Source organism: Eretmochelys imbricata, chromosome 6, assembly GCF_965152235.1.
Source record: "Eretmochelys imbricata isolate rEreImb1 chromosome 6, rEreImb1.hap1, whole genome shotgun sequence".
NCBI lineage: Eukaryota > Metazoa > Chordata > Testudines > Cheloniidae > Eretmochelys > Eretmochelys imbricata.
The window spans coordinates 115,680,797-115,694,731 of record NC_135577.1 but is presented as its reverse complement, the minus strand read 5'-3'; the positions used below and the strand labels follow the sequence as shown (position 1 = coordinate 115,694,731).

The 13,935-nt window shown below is 44.5% G+C and overlaps 1 protein-coding gene across 1 annotated transcript in view; it reads right to left on the bottom strand.

The window, feature by feature from the left end:
* Positions 1-13,935, bottom strand: part of CEP170B (centrosomal protein 170B) — a 97,294-nt gene that overhangs the window by 33,366 nt on the left and 49,993 nt on the right. Inside the window, exons 6-12 of the mRNA XM_077820556.1 lie at positions 11,869-11,982; positions 10,536-11,012; positions 6,481-7,244; positions 3,707-3,910; positions 2,989-2,992; positions 2,289-2,402; positions 1,626-1,637 (exon numbers count right to left, since the gene is read on the bottom strand). Of these exons, the coding sequence (XP_077676682.1) occupies positions 1,626-1,637; positions 2,289-2,402; positions 2,989-2,992; positions 3,707-3,910; positions 6,481-7,244; positions 10,536-11,012; positions 11,869-11,982 (1,689 nt within the window). The remainder of the gene's footprint in view (positions 1-1,625; positions 1,638-2,288; positions 2,403-2,988; positions 2,993-3,706; positions 3,911-6,480; positions 7,245-10,535; positions 11,013-11,868; positions 11,983-13,935) is intronic.

Sequence of the window (13,935 nt, the reverse complement as noted above, 5' to 3'; positions counted from 1 at the left end):
CTAACCCAGGAACTTATCCTTGCAACAAAGCCCGTTGCCAATTGTGCCCACATATCTATTCAGGGGACACCATCACAGGGCCTAATAACATCAGCCACACTATCAGTGGCTCGTTCACCTGCACATCCACCAATGTGATATATGCCATCATGTGCCAGCAATGCCCCTCTGCCATGTACATTGGTCAAACTGGACAGTCTCTACGTAAAAGAATAAATGGACACAAATCAGATGTCAAGAATTATAACATTCATAAGCCAGTCGGAGAACACTTCAATCTCTCTGGTCACGCAATCACAGACATGAAGGTTGCTATCTTAAAACAAAAAAACTTCAAATCCAGACTCCAGCGAGAAACTGCTGAATTGGAATTCATTTGCAAATTGGATACTATTAATTTAGGCTTAAATAGAGACTGGGAGTGGCTAAGTCATTATGCAAGGTAGCCTATTTCCTCTTGTTTTTTCCTACCCCCCCCCCCCCCAGATGTTCTGGTTTAACTTGGATTTAAACTTGGAGAGTGGTCAGTTTGGATGAGCTATTACCAGCAGGAGAGTGAGTCTGTGTGTGTATGGGGGTGGGTTTTTGGAGGGGGGTGAGGGAGTGAGAGAACCTGGATTTGTGCAGGAAATGGCCTAACTTGATTATCATGCACATTGTGTAAAGAGTTGTCACTTTGGATGGGCTATCACCAGCAGGAGAGTGAATTTGTGTGGGGGGGTGGAGGGTGAGAAAACCTGGATTTGTGCTGGAAATGGCCTAACCTGATGATCACTTTAGATAAGCTATTACCAGCAGGACAGTGGGGTGGGAGGAGGTATTGTTTCATATTCTCTGTGTATATATAAAGTCTGCTGCAGTTTCCACGGTATGCATCTGATGAAGTGAGCTGTAGCTCACGAAAGCTCATGCTCAAATAAATTGGTTAGTCTCAAAGGTGCCACAAGTACTCCTTTTCTTTTTGCGAATACAGACTAACACGGCTGTTACTCTGAAACAAATATACAAGAGACCCTGAAACTATAACTTCTTCCTGCCAAAGGGAACAGGGAAAAGCTGTCAACCACATAGCCATATGTTTGGACCAGAGATGCACCATTGTAAGAAATGTGCTAGATGATGTAGCTTACTTCACTAAAGAGATGTCACTGTCCACTAGTACAGACCTTACCAGATAGTATTCCACATCAAAGTCTCCGTATAGAAATCCTATTGGTTAAACCGGTTTAGGAATTAGCAGCCAAGGATATTCTACGTGTTATTAAGGACACGCTTTACTGGAAGAGTTTTATTATTTCACCCCATGTCACAGCTCATGATTTCATATCTTCCACCATTTTTAGTTTAAATAATAAGTGGCTTGGAACTTGAATTCTCCTGGACAATTGGGTTTTTTATTTTACAATGCCGATCAAGTACAATGTGCCACATTATGGAAATAATCTCTGGAACAAAGTAATTGCTTTCTGCAGCCTTTTAGCTGTTGGAGAGAGGACATATGGCTCCTTATCTAGAGAGAGGGGGCATGGTTATCTTCTGGATTACAACATTTCCTCCTCTCTCCCACTCCCATTCTCAACATCAGGTCTTAGGGCCCTTTCAGTTTTTTAGCTCCTATCTCTGACATGATTCTAAGACTTCACTTTGTTTTTTCTTCTCTTGTACTTCGTTCTATGCATCAGGCCCCCTACAATCACTTCAAATACTGCTACCTAGCGCTACCAAACCCAAGGACAGTCTGATATGCTCAGCACAGCTTGAGAACATAGGAGAAGTGCAACAAAACCACAGCTAAAGAGGGCTGGTCAGTGCTTGCTTTCATAAATGACTTGCAGAGGAAAAATTGGGGTTCTGCCTTTCCTTTTTGCTTCATAATGAAGTACAAACAATTCCTGATGGATGGTTATTTCCAATCCTGCCCCTGTAAGTGTTATTGTTCCTATGCCACCTGAACAAACTTCAGGAATGTCAAGTACGGTCTTCACTTTTCTTGTTGGAGGACTTCTTGGATGACTCATATGTGCACTGACTGCCTTCGTAACCCTTAACTGAAGGGACGAGGCAGCTAATCCTAAACAAAGAAAGATTTCTTTCCATATACTTTAGTTAAAACAGAAAATAAGCTGTAAGAAAATAAAAGAGCATTTCAAGCTTTCTCTAGGTCCATCAGAAAGCAACAAAAAAGAGCATAAGCACATCTCTCTCCCACCCCTCCCCACACACACTTTTCATTTCACTTTTAAATAAACTGTCCAGCATCCTGAAGATGGTATCAGCACAGTACTTACCGGTATGGCCCTCTGATACTAATCCCTGCTGTTGAACATCACAAACCCCTGAGTCTGTGTAGCTGTCAGCAAGACTTGCCCACCTAGACACCCACTTCTGACCACCTTGAGATGCTGGAGGCCCCTATAAAGAGACAAATGGAATGTTATAAATTTTTTTAACCAAAGTCTTGTCACAAAACCCCTCTGTGATACCCTGTACCCACATGACACCTTGTACCCCATGTTCACCCCTTTATATGATTATGATATATTCTGTACCAAGTATGCTTTGTGAGGTATCATTTGAAAACTCAATCTGCAGAACATCACTGTCCTGTTAAGATGTGTATAACAACACTATGTGTAAAATTGAGATTTTGCTATATGATTGTTACTGAAACATGTTGTAGTTCTGGGTAACGCCAACAAACCCATTTTTCAGAGGCAAAGACACACTGACAACCCCAGACAGGTACCAACAAAGTCAAGTGAGTTATCACTTACTTAAGCAGCCATTCTTCAGCAACAGGAAAGTGTAAAAAAGTAGTTTACGTTTCCTTCCAGCCACGGTGCGTATCTCACATACAGAGGAGACTGTTTGTCTACACCCTGGTGGGGCGGTAATCCTCAGAGAGAGGGGGAGGGTATAAAAATAAAGGACAGTGACCTCCACAGGACACCTCTCTCCTTCTTCCATTTCTCTGCTTATGGCAGCAACAACTCTCAAAGAACTGAACAAGGGAAGGAGTGGTCCCAGGCTGGAAAGGGACGCAGCCTGTGAAATGTATTGCAGCTCATGGTGAGACAAACCTTTTGCTTTTAAGCCTATTAGTCTGATAAAGTTTAGGAATTAGCTTGCGTGTTTAACCTTTTATTTCTTTGGTAACCAATGCTGACTTTTATGCCTTACCATTTATAATCACTTAAAATCTATCTTTCTGTAGTTGTTAAACTTGTTTTATTGTCTTATCTAAACCAGTGTGTTTGATAGTAGAGATTTCTTAAACACTTTAATGTCAGCAGGACTGGTGCATATTCATTACCCAGTGCTGGAATGATGGGACTATTTATGAGCTTGTACTGGCCAGTGGGTTTTGAACAGTACAAGACGCCCATTTCTAGGGGACAAGGCTAGGATTCAGGGATATGCGGGTATTGACCTGTATGTAATTTATGGATGTCTGGGCATAGCATTCATGTACTCAGCTGGGAGTGACTTTACTTGCTAGGGGCTGTGTGCGAGCAGAGGTTTGCTATTCACCAGCAAAGCAGTGTTAAAGGCATCCCAGTCTGAAGAGCTAAAGGGACACAGCAGTTCAGGTTTCACCCTAGGGAATGTCACACCTCCTGAGAGCCTGTTGCACACACAGACTGATCTCCCAAAGGTGAAATCAAATCAATACATTCCCACCTAGGCCGAAAAGCACATAAATCACCCCCGTTCCCTGTACCTGCATCTCAGCCTGGGACCCACTAGTGGGTTTTGAAGGGAATGCCTGGAGCAGAAGTGTCTTCTGACTGGTGCCATTTTCAGTGATTAGATGCTGGTGAGAGCTTGATTCTTCCTTTTCGCCTTTTATAATAGGTCTGTAGGCTGAAGATAATCTGGAAAACTCTGGAGATTCAAACACTCCGAAAACCTAAAAAAGTGTGCGGAGGGGGAGGGGAGGGGAGAGATTAAAACAGTGTAACCATGAAAGCTAAATCCAAAAAATGCTAATCACACTGAAACTGTGGTCCCAAATGGTTAGCTATTAACCAATTCTTATATACCATGTAAGTTGTTCTACTCGCCACTCTTCAAAAGTTATTTCTAAGGCTATGTCCACACTAGCACTTTTGTCGGTAAAACTTTTATCGGTCAGGGGTGTGAAAAAGCCACACATCCCCGCCCGACAAAAGGGCCAGTGTGGACAACGCTATGTCGACAGGAGACGCTTTCCCACTGACATAGACTTGTTGGGGGTGGTTTAATTATGCCGCTGTAAGGTCTGTAGTGTAGACAAAGTCTAAAACACTTCATAGACACGTTTCCAAATTCGTACGGTATTCCAGTACATTCCCTATAAAATTAAACATTTGCACAGCTAAATCCTTTTTCATCCAAGTAAAATTTAGTATATCAGGAAAAAACTGGATGGTAATGTGAATTAAGCTGTGGAAGAGTCTCTCAAGGGAAGCGATGGAAGATCCATCAGTAGGGACTTTTAAAACCAGACTGGGCAGAGGACTTGATAATGTACTGATAAGAACAGCCCTCCACCATCAGAGAGATGGACCTGATGACCTAACAGGTCCTCTCCATCTCTCATTGCTATGATTTATCTCAAAGCACTTTATAATAAAGCCACAAAACACCCCTGTGAGGATGAAATCATCATTATCTCTGTTTTACAAAGCGGGAAAACTGCAGCACAGAGCAGTTTAGTGATGTGGCCAAGGCCTCTGGAAGTTGGTGGCAGAATCAAAATAAGAATCAAGTCACTTGACTCCCAAATTGCAGTGCTCTAATCATGAGAACATCCTTCTCCTTAGTGCAAAGATCTATTAATTGGGGTATTTTTATACTATTGCATTATGATTGTTTATATATCAGGGTCAAGGCCTCATTGAGCTGCATGCTGTTCAAACATTGACCCAATCTTTGCCCCTAAGAGCTTGCAATCTAGTTTAAGGGCTTATTTTTTTACAGGGAAGTAGCCCAGAAGAGATATAGCAGAATAGCTATTCCGTACTCGCTCTTCATGTGGACACTCTTATTAGTCTTTGGAAGCGGACTAAGCTAATCCCCAAAGAGGCACTCAGTGTGGAATAAGTGTGTCCACGTGGGGCGCTAGTGCAAAATAGCTCCTGCGCTTTAAATTCACATCCTCACTTATTTCACACTGGCTTCCCTATGTAGACAAGTCCTAAAACAACTTGCAGTGAGTGGGTGTAACAAACCATTGGAAGGAAGCGAGGAGGGGGATGAATGTGGAGTAGCAGAGACAAAATCACATGGGTACATGGGCCAGCTAGTGCAGAGCTTCAGAGCCTGACTCAATGACAGGATGCTTTTTTCAAACTAGTTACTTTACCCTTTGCCTACATTTCTGTTATTTTTCACGTGCCTGTTTTACTTGAACCTCTGCCTGCTGCCTCTGTTGTTAAACCTGAAAATAGGCCAAGCTTTACAAAATAACTGGTTGTTTGGGGTGGTTGGGTTTTTTTGAGTTATCATTCATTTTACATTTTTTAAATTAAAACAGATACAATCACTTCCATGACCAACCCCACCTGGACACTCCCTTCCCTACAGCAATTAGTTGCTGTCTGCCTGGACAAGTCCCCTTTAGCGAAATCAAACCACCCTCAACTAGGAGTTGGGGATGTCACTGGGACTCCTGAGTTAGAGAAAATCTGTCTTCCATTTCAGCTTCTTTTGGCCTGCCAGGGAGAGCCTGCCAGGCAGAGTATACGTGTCCCATATATTATTAACAGCAGGGCTGGAGGAAGTGGTGTAAAGGGCACGATGCATAATTAGACCCTGAATTTGCAAAGACTTGTGCATTCGAGCAGTCCTGTTCCGTAAAGTTACTCATGCGAACAAATCTTTGCAGAATCGACCCCTTCATTATTTTGAGCATCATGTTGCCCTTTGCTGGTACATTTGCAAGGCCATTCTTGTACCTTTGCATGTAAATCCTCTTTGGACACAAAGATATGAGTTGCTATAAAGTTCCCCTGCCCCTTTTCAGATGGGTTTTTAATGGATATTTTACCCCCATTTACGGTGCCTGTGTAACCCACTGGTGAGTGTGTGACAGGATCCTGCCTGTGCCGGCTCCACAGAGGATAGGAATCCCTTAGAGCTCCCATCCAACTCACACCCTTTAGCTGAAGCCTTCGCAGCTCGTATTTTTGGCTCGAGGGGTATGTCAACACTGCACGCGGCAGCGTCTCAGAGCCCAGTTCTACAGACAAGGCTACAGCACTAAAATGGATGTATAGACATTCAGGCTCAGGGTCTGAAGCCTAGGGAGGGGAGTGGGCTGTTTGACGCTCTAGCATAAGCCCATGGGCCCGAGTCTGTAGACCTGGGCTCTGAGATTAGCAGCTGCAGGCTGCCACTTTGCAGTGTAGATGTACCCTAGAGGTCCCTGGGTCAATCCCTGGTTTGTCAGCCAACAGTGATCACATTTATAAGAGGTGTTCCCTGGAGTGATTTTACCTGATCGATCATTTTCCGAGCTTCTTCTACTTCTTTATCTTGTGACTCTGTCTCAATGGTATATGTGCCCGTTTCACTTAAACTGTCCTCCTCATCATGCTTCCTAGCCTTGACCAATTTTGGGTCGGTAGGTGATGCGGTGACAGGGTCTGGTGCAGACGATATTACTACCCGTGGAGCCACTGGCATCTGCAGAGGTGCTGGCTTCTCAGCGCTTGGCTTTCCAGCTTGAGAGTTTTGCCTTAGAAACTCAGCAGCAAAATCCTGAGCAATTTTAGACTTCCTCCCAATGCTGCCGTAGTTCTTTGCAGACGGCCTTGAAGCAGAGGATGACGAGGAGCTGATCCGATCTTCTGTCTTCTCTCTCTTAAAGGAGCTGGATCTTTGTGTCCCCGAGGAGTTGCTAGCTGGCTTGCCTGCCTGGGCAGCCAGATGAGGAGGTGGCACTGGGCTACCAAGCTTCTCAGCGGGCATGGCAGCTTTGCGCTTTTCCACCTTGGTTTTCGGCACGGGATCCGTGTCGCTCTGAGAGGAGTGTGCGCTGTGCGTGAAGGACTGTGACCTCTTTTTACGAGGCGTGTCATCATCAAAGAACTCAATGACGAAGGCCTGCTGGTTATGCAGCATTTCCTGGGGGTCACGCTTGATCTGGCGCTGAAGCCTGGCTTGCTCAGCTGCATGGTCACTGCTGGTGGTCTCCTTTTCTGCTGTGGGTGCAACGGGGTCTTCGGAATCACTTTGCGTCCCATCTTCATGTCTGTTACCTGCAAATGATTACACGCAATTGAGTCCTACACTAACATTTCACTGTAACCCTAATAACCACCTCCCAGCACGGTCAATCCTCGATTTTTCTCTTTGTAAAGGAATAGTTCATAGTGGGCACGCTGCAAAAGACAGCTGTTTGATCTGGTGTTTAAAGAGAGCTGACGGTTTGTGTCCCAGAATGATGAAAGAGTGGGAAGTAGAGGAAGGGGTTGTAGGGAGCTGGCTGATGGAGTTCCTTTTTGAATACGGTTGGGGTTTTGCTTTTGTTGTTATTGTAAAATTAATTATGAGTCAGACAATCTAGAGCTTTTTATGTGCATCTTTTTTATTATTTAAATCAAAATAAATACATGTAATTATTTTACCATTCAGTGCAATTTCACTAGTCTCAAAGATTATCTTGTTTATGTATCTTTTGCTCCAGGACAAAAATTACCCTGCAGAGTAGGGGAAACAAAACAAGACAAAAGAAAAGCCCTGTGGATTGCATTCCATGGACTCAAACCAAGATGATCAAAGAGCAGCAGGCTGACGGAATTCATAGCTAAAGCGCCTCTGAACTTCTATTCTCTCTCCCCCTTAGGACTTGCAGGATTTTCAGTTTTATCTGAAGGATTAAGGCCGTAAAATTCCTAAACATTATGTATATGGCTTCCACATCATTTCTTCACCCTCCTGGCAAAGGTTAACTTGGTTATTTTATGGACACTTCTTGCTCATTAAGCTCTGTTTTGCACCAACAGTGGTAACATTTTTAGTACAGAATCTCTGTAACTTTTAACATCCCCCCTCCGCATTTAACCAACAGGGAATCCAAGGCATCCAGGGTGTGGGTGACTTGCCCAAGGACTTACAGTCATCAGGAGAACTGGGAAAAGACCTCTGTACTCTAGACCATACCCACGCGTAGTGAGAAGAGATAGAGGTTTAACACCAGGCAACTGAAAGGAAAACTGCACCTGTTTTGCAAATCCAAGTGGCCCAAGCACACCGGTAAAAAGCATCATGATTTAACACTCAATCCCTGACATAGCCTTTCAAAGATCTCACTAGCTCCTTCCTCAAGAAAAAGTCTGAGCAAGTAAATGGACCTTGTATTGTGCCCTGAAGGTCAGTAAACTTGGTCTCTGTTGGTATCGAGGTGAGCAGCAAGTTCTCAAGTTAAGGGCTGGGAACCCTGCTCTCAAGGTTAAAATCTTGGGGCTGTGAGAAGAAGCTCTCTGGCTGATTTCAGATGTTATGACAGCATATCTCTCCTCTGGTGGCCAGGACCCAAACCACAGAGTATTTACATCCTGATGTCAAGACACCTGAACTGTTCCCAGAAGCAAAGAAGCAGCCAGTGAAGACCTCAGAAATCTGGTATAAACCGTTCCTTGGGGCCAACAATGCTAATTAAGGAGGTGGCCAACTGTAGCTTCCAAGTGTTCTTCAAAGAGAGCCCCACATAGGAATGTGTTACACAGTAAACCAATCTGGAGGTAAAAAAGGCGTGGATAAACGTTGCAAAGTTCTCATCAGAGAATCGTCTGCCTACACACAGATGGACAAAAGACACTAACTTGGTATTTGATGAAAAGGAGACAATTATATGCATCATCCACATAGTGAAACTTCACATTATCTCTCTCTCTCCCCTAACCTCATTTATACACTGAGTGGGGAGACACACACAGGGAGCTGTACAGAACATCATATGGGAAAATCCTAGGGACAGATGAGCAAATGCCTGCGACCAGCCCCTGGCATCTCTCTGAAAAGGGAGAACACTATTTCAGTGCATTCCCATACACTACAGCCGCGGTTCACATCCGAATCAACAAAACCCAGTCGCATAGGGTACGTCTACACTGCAGTTAGAAACCCGTGGCTGGCTCATGCCAGCTGACTCGGGCTAAGGGGCTATTTAATCATGGTGTAGACTTTTGGGCTCAGCCTGCAGCCCGATCTCTGGAACCTCCCACCTCTCAAGGTCCCAGAGCTCGGCCACAGGCTAAGCCCGAACGTCTACCCCACAATTAAACAGCCCCTTAGCCTGAGCCAGCTGCGAGTTTTTAATTGCAGTGTAGACATATCCTTGAAGACACCAGAGCTCCTTTGCTATACAACCTTCTCAAACACTACATAACATGGCAGATTACGCCAAAGGTAAGTGAGACTGTCAACATCAGGAAATGGTTTCTTGGACAAGGGCCTAGCGACTTCTCCTATGAGGGAAGCTGGTGTCTTGCCATCCCGTAAAGGGCCATTAATCTCAGCCACTGGTGGACCTGAGAGCCCCCCTCCTTGACTTTATCAGGCAGGAGGATTACAGACTGTAGCTCATCCAGCACTTGCAAGGCCTCCATGAGCAAACTGGTGGAAATTCACAAGGTGTTGCCTTTTCCCCATTTGACAGTGAATTGGGCTGATAGAGGTGGCCAAACTAGCTCACGTCAAATAGATCATGGGGGGAATTTTCAAAGACACAGATGGACATTAGATGCCCAACTGTCAGAGACTGCCAGTAGCAGTGGGACACTAAACTATTTCTGGCCTTTGAAAATCTTCCCCTCCTTTTCTGCAAGAGATGACAGAAAACACCTCACGGTGACAGACTCTTCCCAAAGGCAGGTGACCTGGATTCACCTGGAACAGTTAAACAGTGGGGGAGGGAGGTTTCAGATATGTTTCGGTTAAGGAAAAGAAACCTCTCTCACAGCCATGGCACAGAATTTCAGTAACCTCTGTCCTCACACCTCAGACTCTGCCCCTAGAGCTCTGGCCCCCACCCCATGCTCTTCCACTGTCATGGGATTGTGACTGTCCACTCTATACCAAGGTCAAGGGCGATTAGCTACATTTAGCAATTGTGAACCTAGTGCTAGAAAAGCAAACGTCATTCCTACCATGACAGGTGGCCAAGAGAAGAGATTAACTAACTGTTAAACCTGTTTCTAACCTGCCTTAACGGCATGACGAAAAACTTGAACATCTGAAACGGAAACTCTCTGTTTGAGATGAGTATGTCTGACGACTTGCCATGATAAAGCCGGGTGGACACCGGGTTAGAACATTCCACTGCCAGAATCACAAGTGGCATCTATGTCCAGCAGGTGGGCCGTCTGCCAGCTGAACTAGGCTTAGGAGTGTCGACAGTGATTATAAAAATACCTGTAACAGATAAGTGGTTCTTACCCTGTGAACTTTGGGCTGAGAAAAAGGGTAACATTTCCTCCCCCCGCTTACTTATGCTGTACTTGGAAGGCAAGAACATGGACTAGCCAGCATGAAAAACAACAGCTTACCTTTCAGTGTCCTCACATGAACCGGCAGATCACTCTTTGTACTGAACACATCATCTCCTGGAGACTGCCTTCTCATCAAACTTGGGTCATTCTGAACCAGCCAATCAGCCACCTTGCTCTCCGCTGACATCATCTCTGTGTGACCCGCATCCTTACTGAAGGGTCTTCTCTGTCTGAGTGAAAACTTAGTCACATGATCTTTTATCTTTATTTTACCAGGGGTACAGTCATCAAATTCAATGGTAAAAGAGGCATGGCTTTGCACAACGGGTGGCATCACAGCATCAATGTCCTTCGTCGGGATTTCGTGGACCTGCGTTTCAGGCGATTTTGCCAGCTGTTGGAATTCCTTCGTTGGGATTTCGAAATAACTAGGTTCTCTTCTGAATGCATACACAGACTGTTCCTGGGAATCTCTATAAGCAATAACGTTACCATTGATCTCCCCTTCATGCTGGGATATCTCCTTCGTTCTTTCTACAGATACAAAAACATGGAAGAACACACCTTACTTCAGGCACCACAACACTGTTAGATTAAAAGCCTAAATTACTGGTACTGTAAAAGCCTAAATTACATGGTAACTGTATAGTCTGATTGTTTGTATACCACCCTCATCGCTGTAGTACCTGAGAACCTCAGTAAGCAACGTGACTAACATCTGTTATGTGTAATTTTTTCTCTCTCTCACTCCCCAGAAGAAGAATTGTGTGTGCAGTGGAATATTTGGGTAGGTTTTTTGTTTTATTTTGGGAGGTTGTTGGGTTGGCTCCCCTCTGAATTTGTAGTCTGCTCTGTGTTTAGGTTAGAGAAGGCAGGATGATGAAGTGGACCTTGAACATGGAGCACAAGGTGGTGGGGTTTGGGATGGTCCTTAGGTTCCTTTGCGACTTTATCCCACAGTTAACAACTACAGCCAAGTTTATTCTTCAGTGTAATTTCTTAAGCCCAGATCCTGCATGACCACATCAGCCTCTACTTAACTTTAGACACATAAGTGATTGACTACCTGCGGATGTGAAGCGGGGATCAGAGCTTGATTTCATAATGTATTAGTGTCCTCCATGATGTTAACAGAAATCAAGAGGGCCTGTTGGGGTAGTGTTCTTGGTATTTATTTATCTGGATTTAAAAGTGTATTACCCAGGCAACTTTCATTATTTGTCATTTCACACAATGTCAAGCAAACACACGTTATTTTATATCCCCTTATTCCCATTTTGGGCAAATTTAAAGAGCACACAGAATTTTAGCCACTACAATTCTGAAGGAGGGTGTTGTGCAGCAGGAAATAAAAAGCAACAGTTTTCCCCCAAAAGACCATCTCCATTACCTGAATAATGTTCTTCTTGCCTTCTGTCCTCCTGCCTTTCTAGTTTGTTATTTGCATCATCTTCTCCCCACCATGAAGGCTGACCATAAAGGGGTGTGCGATAAGTAGCTGTCTCTGGCAAGGGAAAGCAAGAAGTTACCATGACAGCAAATATCAGTAGGCGTTGGCTATCAGATTCATAAAGGCAACAGAGTACAGAGTCTGCTAACAGGAAGGTGCAAGTGGACTGATGGAGTCTCAATGGCCTTTCTTATACTCACGCAGTTTTCCAGCATTTCACTACAAAATATCGTTGGCTCAAACTGCCAGTGTCTCCTCCCAATTTAGTTCAGACCCCAAGTTTGTTGGGTGAGGGGAGCAGGGAGAAAGAAAGAAGGGGCAAAAAAAAGGAGAGAAGTTGCAATGAACACTGTGTTTTCTTTCGGATTTTAAGTATTCCCTGCTGAGCTGCAAACCCAAACGGAAGCATTATATTATTGCCTAGAAATCAAAGAGTGACTCTACCACGATTCATTGTCCCAGCTGAGCAAAACGCAAAAAGCAAAATAAATGTGAAAAAAGTGAAATTTAAATTCTTCCAGATTTTCAACAGACATGGACATCTTAATGGGGGATTTAACCGTATCCCTTTAAACTTACAGTTCTCAATCCTGCAGTTCTACTGGATGCAAACCTGCAGATGAAAATCGCTGGAGCTTTGTCTTTGACAGATTGCAGGACTGGGCTTAGTATGGAAATACAGAGTAGTAAAGGTGAAGGAAGGTATAAATAAGAGGAGGTCTGCAGTAAAGGCCAAATCCTGCCTACAACCCCAATCCTGAACAACAGGATTGGGCTAGCAATCTCTTATGGTGACCTTTCACTGCAAAGTTAAGTGAGCTGTATTCAAGTTACTTCTCTTGCATGAGCTCAGCATGAGAGAGAGCAGCAACCCTGTGAAACGACACTCAAGCTGCTGCAAGATCCTGCATCTTCACCAGTGCTATCAGGGCACATCTCACGGTTCCTAGTGCTGGGAATACGCTGAGCCTCCTTACAAATCCTTTCTCAGTGTCCCGAGGGAGACCTTCTCTCCTCGCTAGGCACATGGGTGGAAGTGGCGTTAGTTTGGCAACTCTTTATATTTAAACCAGTTTCGGCTGGGCACGCTCCAGATTTCTGTTAGCGATCTTCATTCCAACCCATGGCAAGCAGGGATCCTACCCTGAGCAATGACCTGTGCTGAATGTTGGCGCTGATCCAAGGGAAAGAGAAGACTGATACAGCGCACAGGTGGGAAGAAACCCTTTCCACCATTAGTTTCCCAAGACTAGAGGGATAGAGGCAGAGGATCTTCTGTGCGGCCGCCACGCTACCTTCAGCCAACAAAGCCACAGAAAGTAACGTTGCTTGCCAAAGGCAACTCAAACTCATTATGGTCTGAGCACACTATACATCAAACTTCACTCCCTCATTCCCTCTCCAATGAAAAGCTGGATTGGCATTTATGAATTACAGAAGATGACTCTCAGGTTGATACATAAAATATTGTCATGAGCAAATCTTTGTCAAAAAAATGTCATGAGCATTATCTTTGAAAACTCGTGGCGAACCGGGGAAGTCCCGGATGACTGGAAAAAGGATAATGTAGTGCCAATCTTTAAAAAAGGGAAGAAGGAGGATCCTGGGAACTACAGGCCAGTCAGCCTCACCTCAGTCCCTGGAAAAATCATGGAGCAGGTCCTCAAAGAATCAATCTTGAAGTACTTGCATGAGAGGAAAGTGATCAGGAACAGCCAGCATGGATTCACCAAGGGAAGGTCATGCCTGACTAATCTAATCGCCTTTTATGATGAGATTACTGGTTCTGTGGATGAAGGGAAAGCAGTGGATGTATTGTTTCTTGACTTTAGCAAAGCTTTTGACACGGTCTCCCACAGTATTCTTGTCAGCAAGTTAAGGAAGTATGGGCTGGATGAATGCACTATAGGGTGGGTAGAAAGCTGGCTAGATTGTCGGGCTCAACGGGTAGTGATCAATGGCTCCATGTCTAGTTGGCAGCCGGTGTCAAGTGGAGTGCCCCAGGGG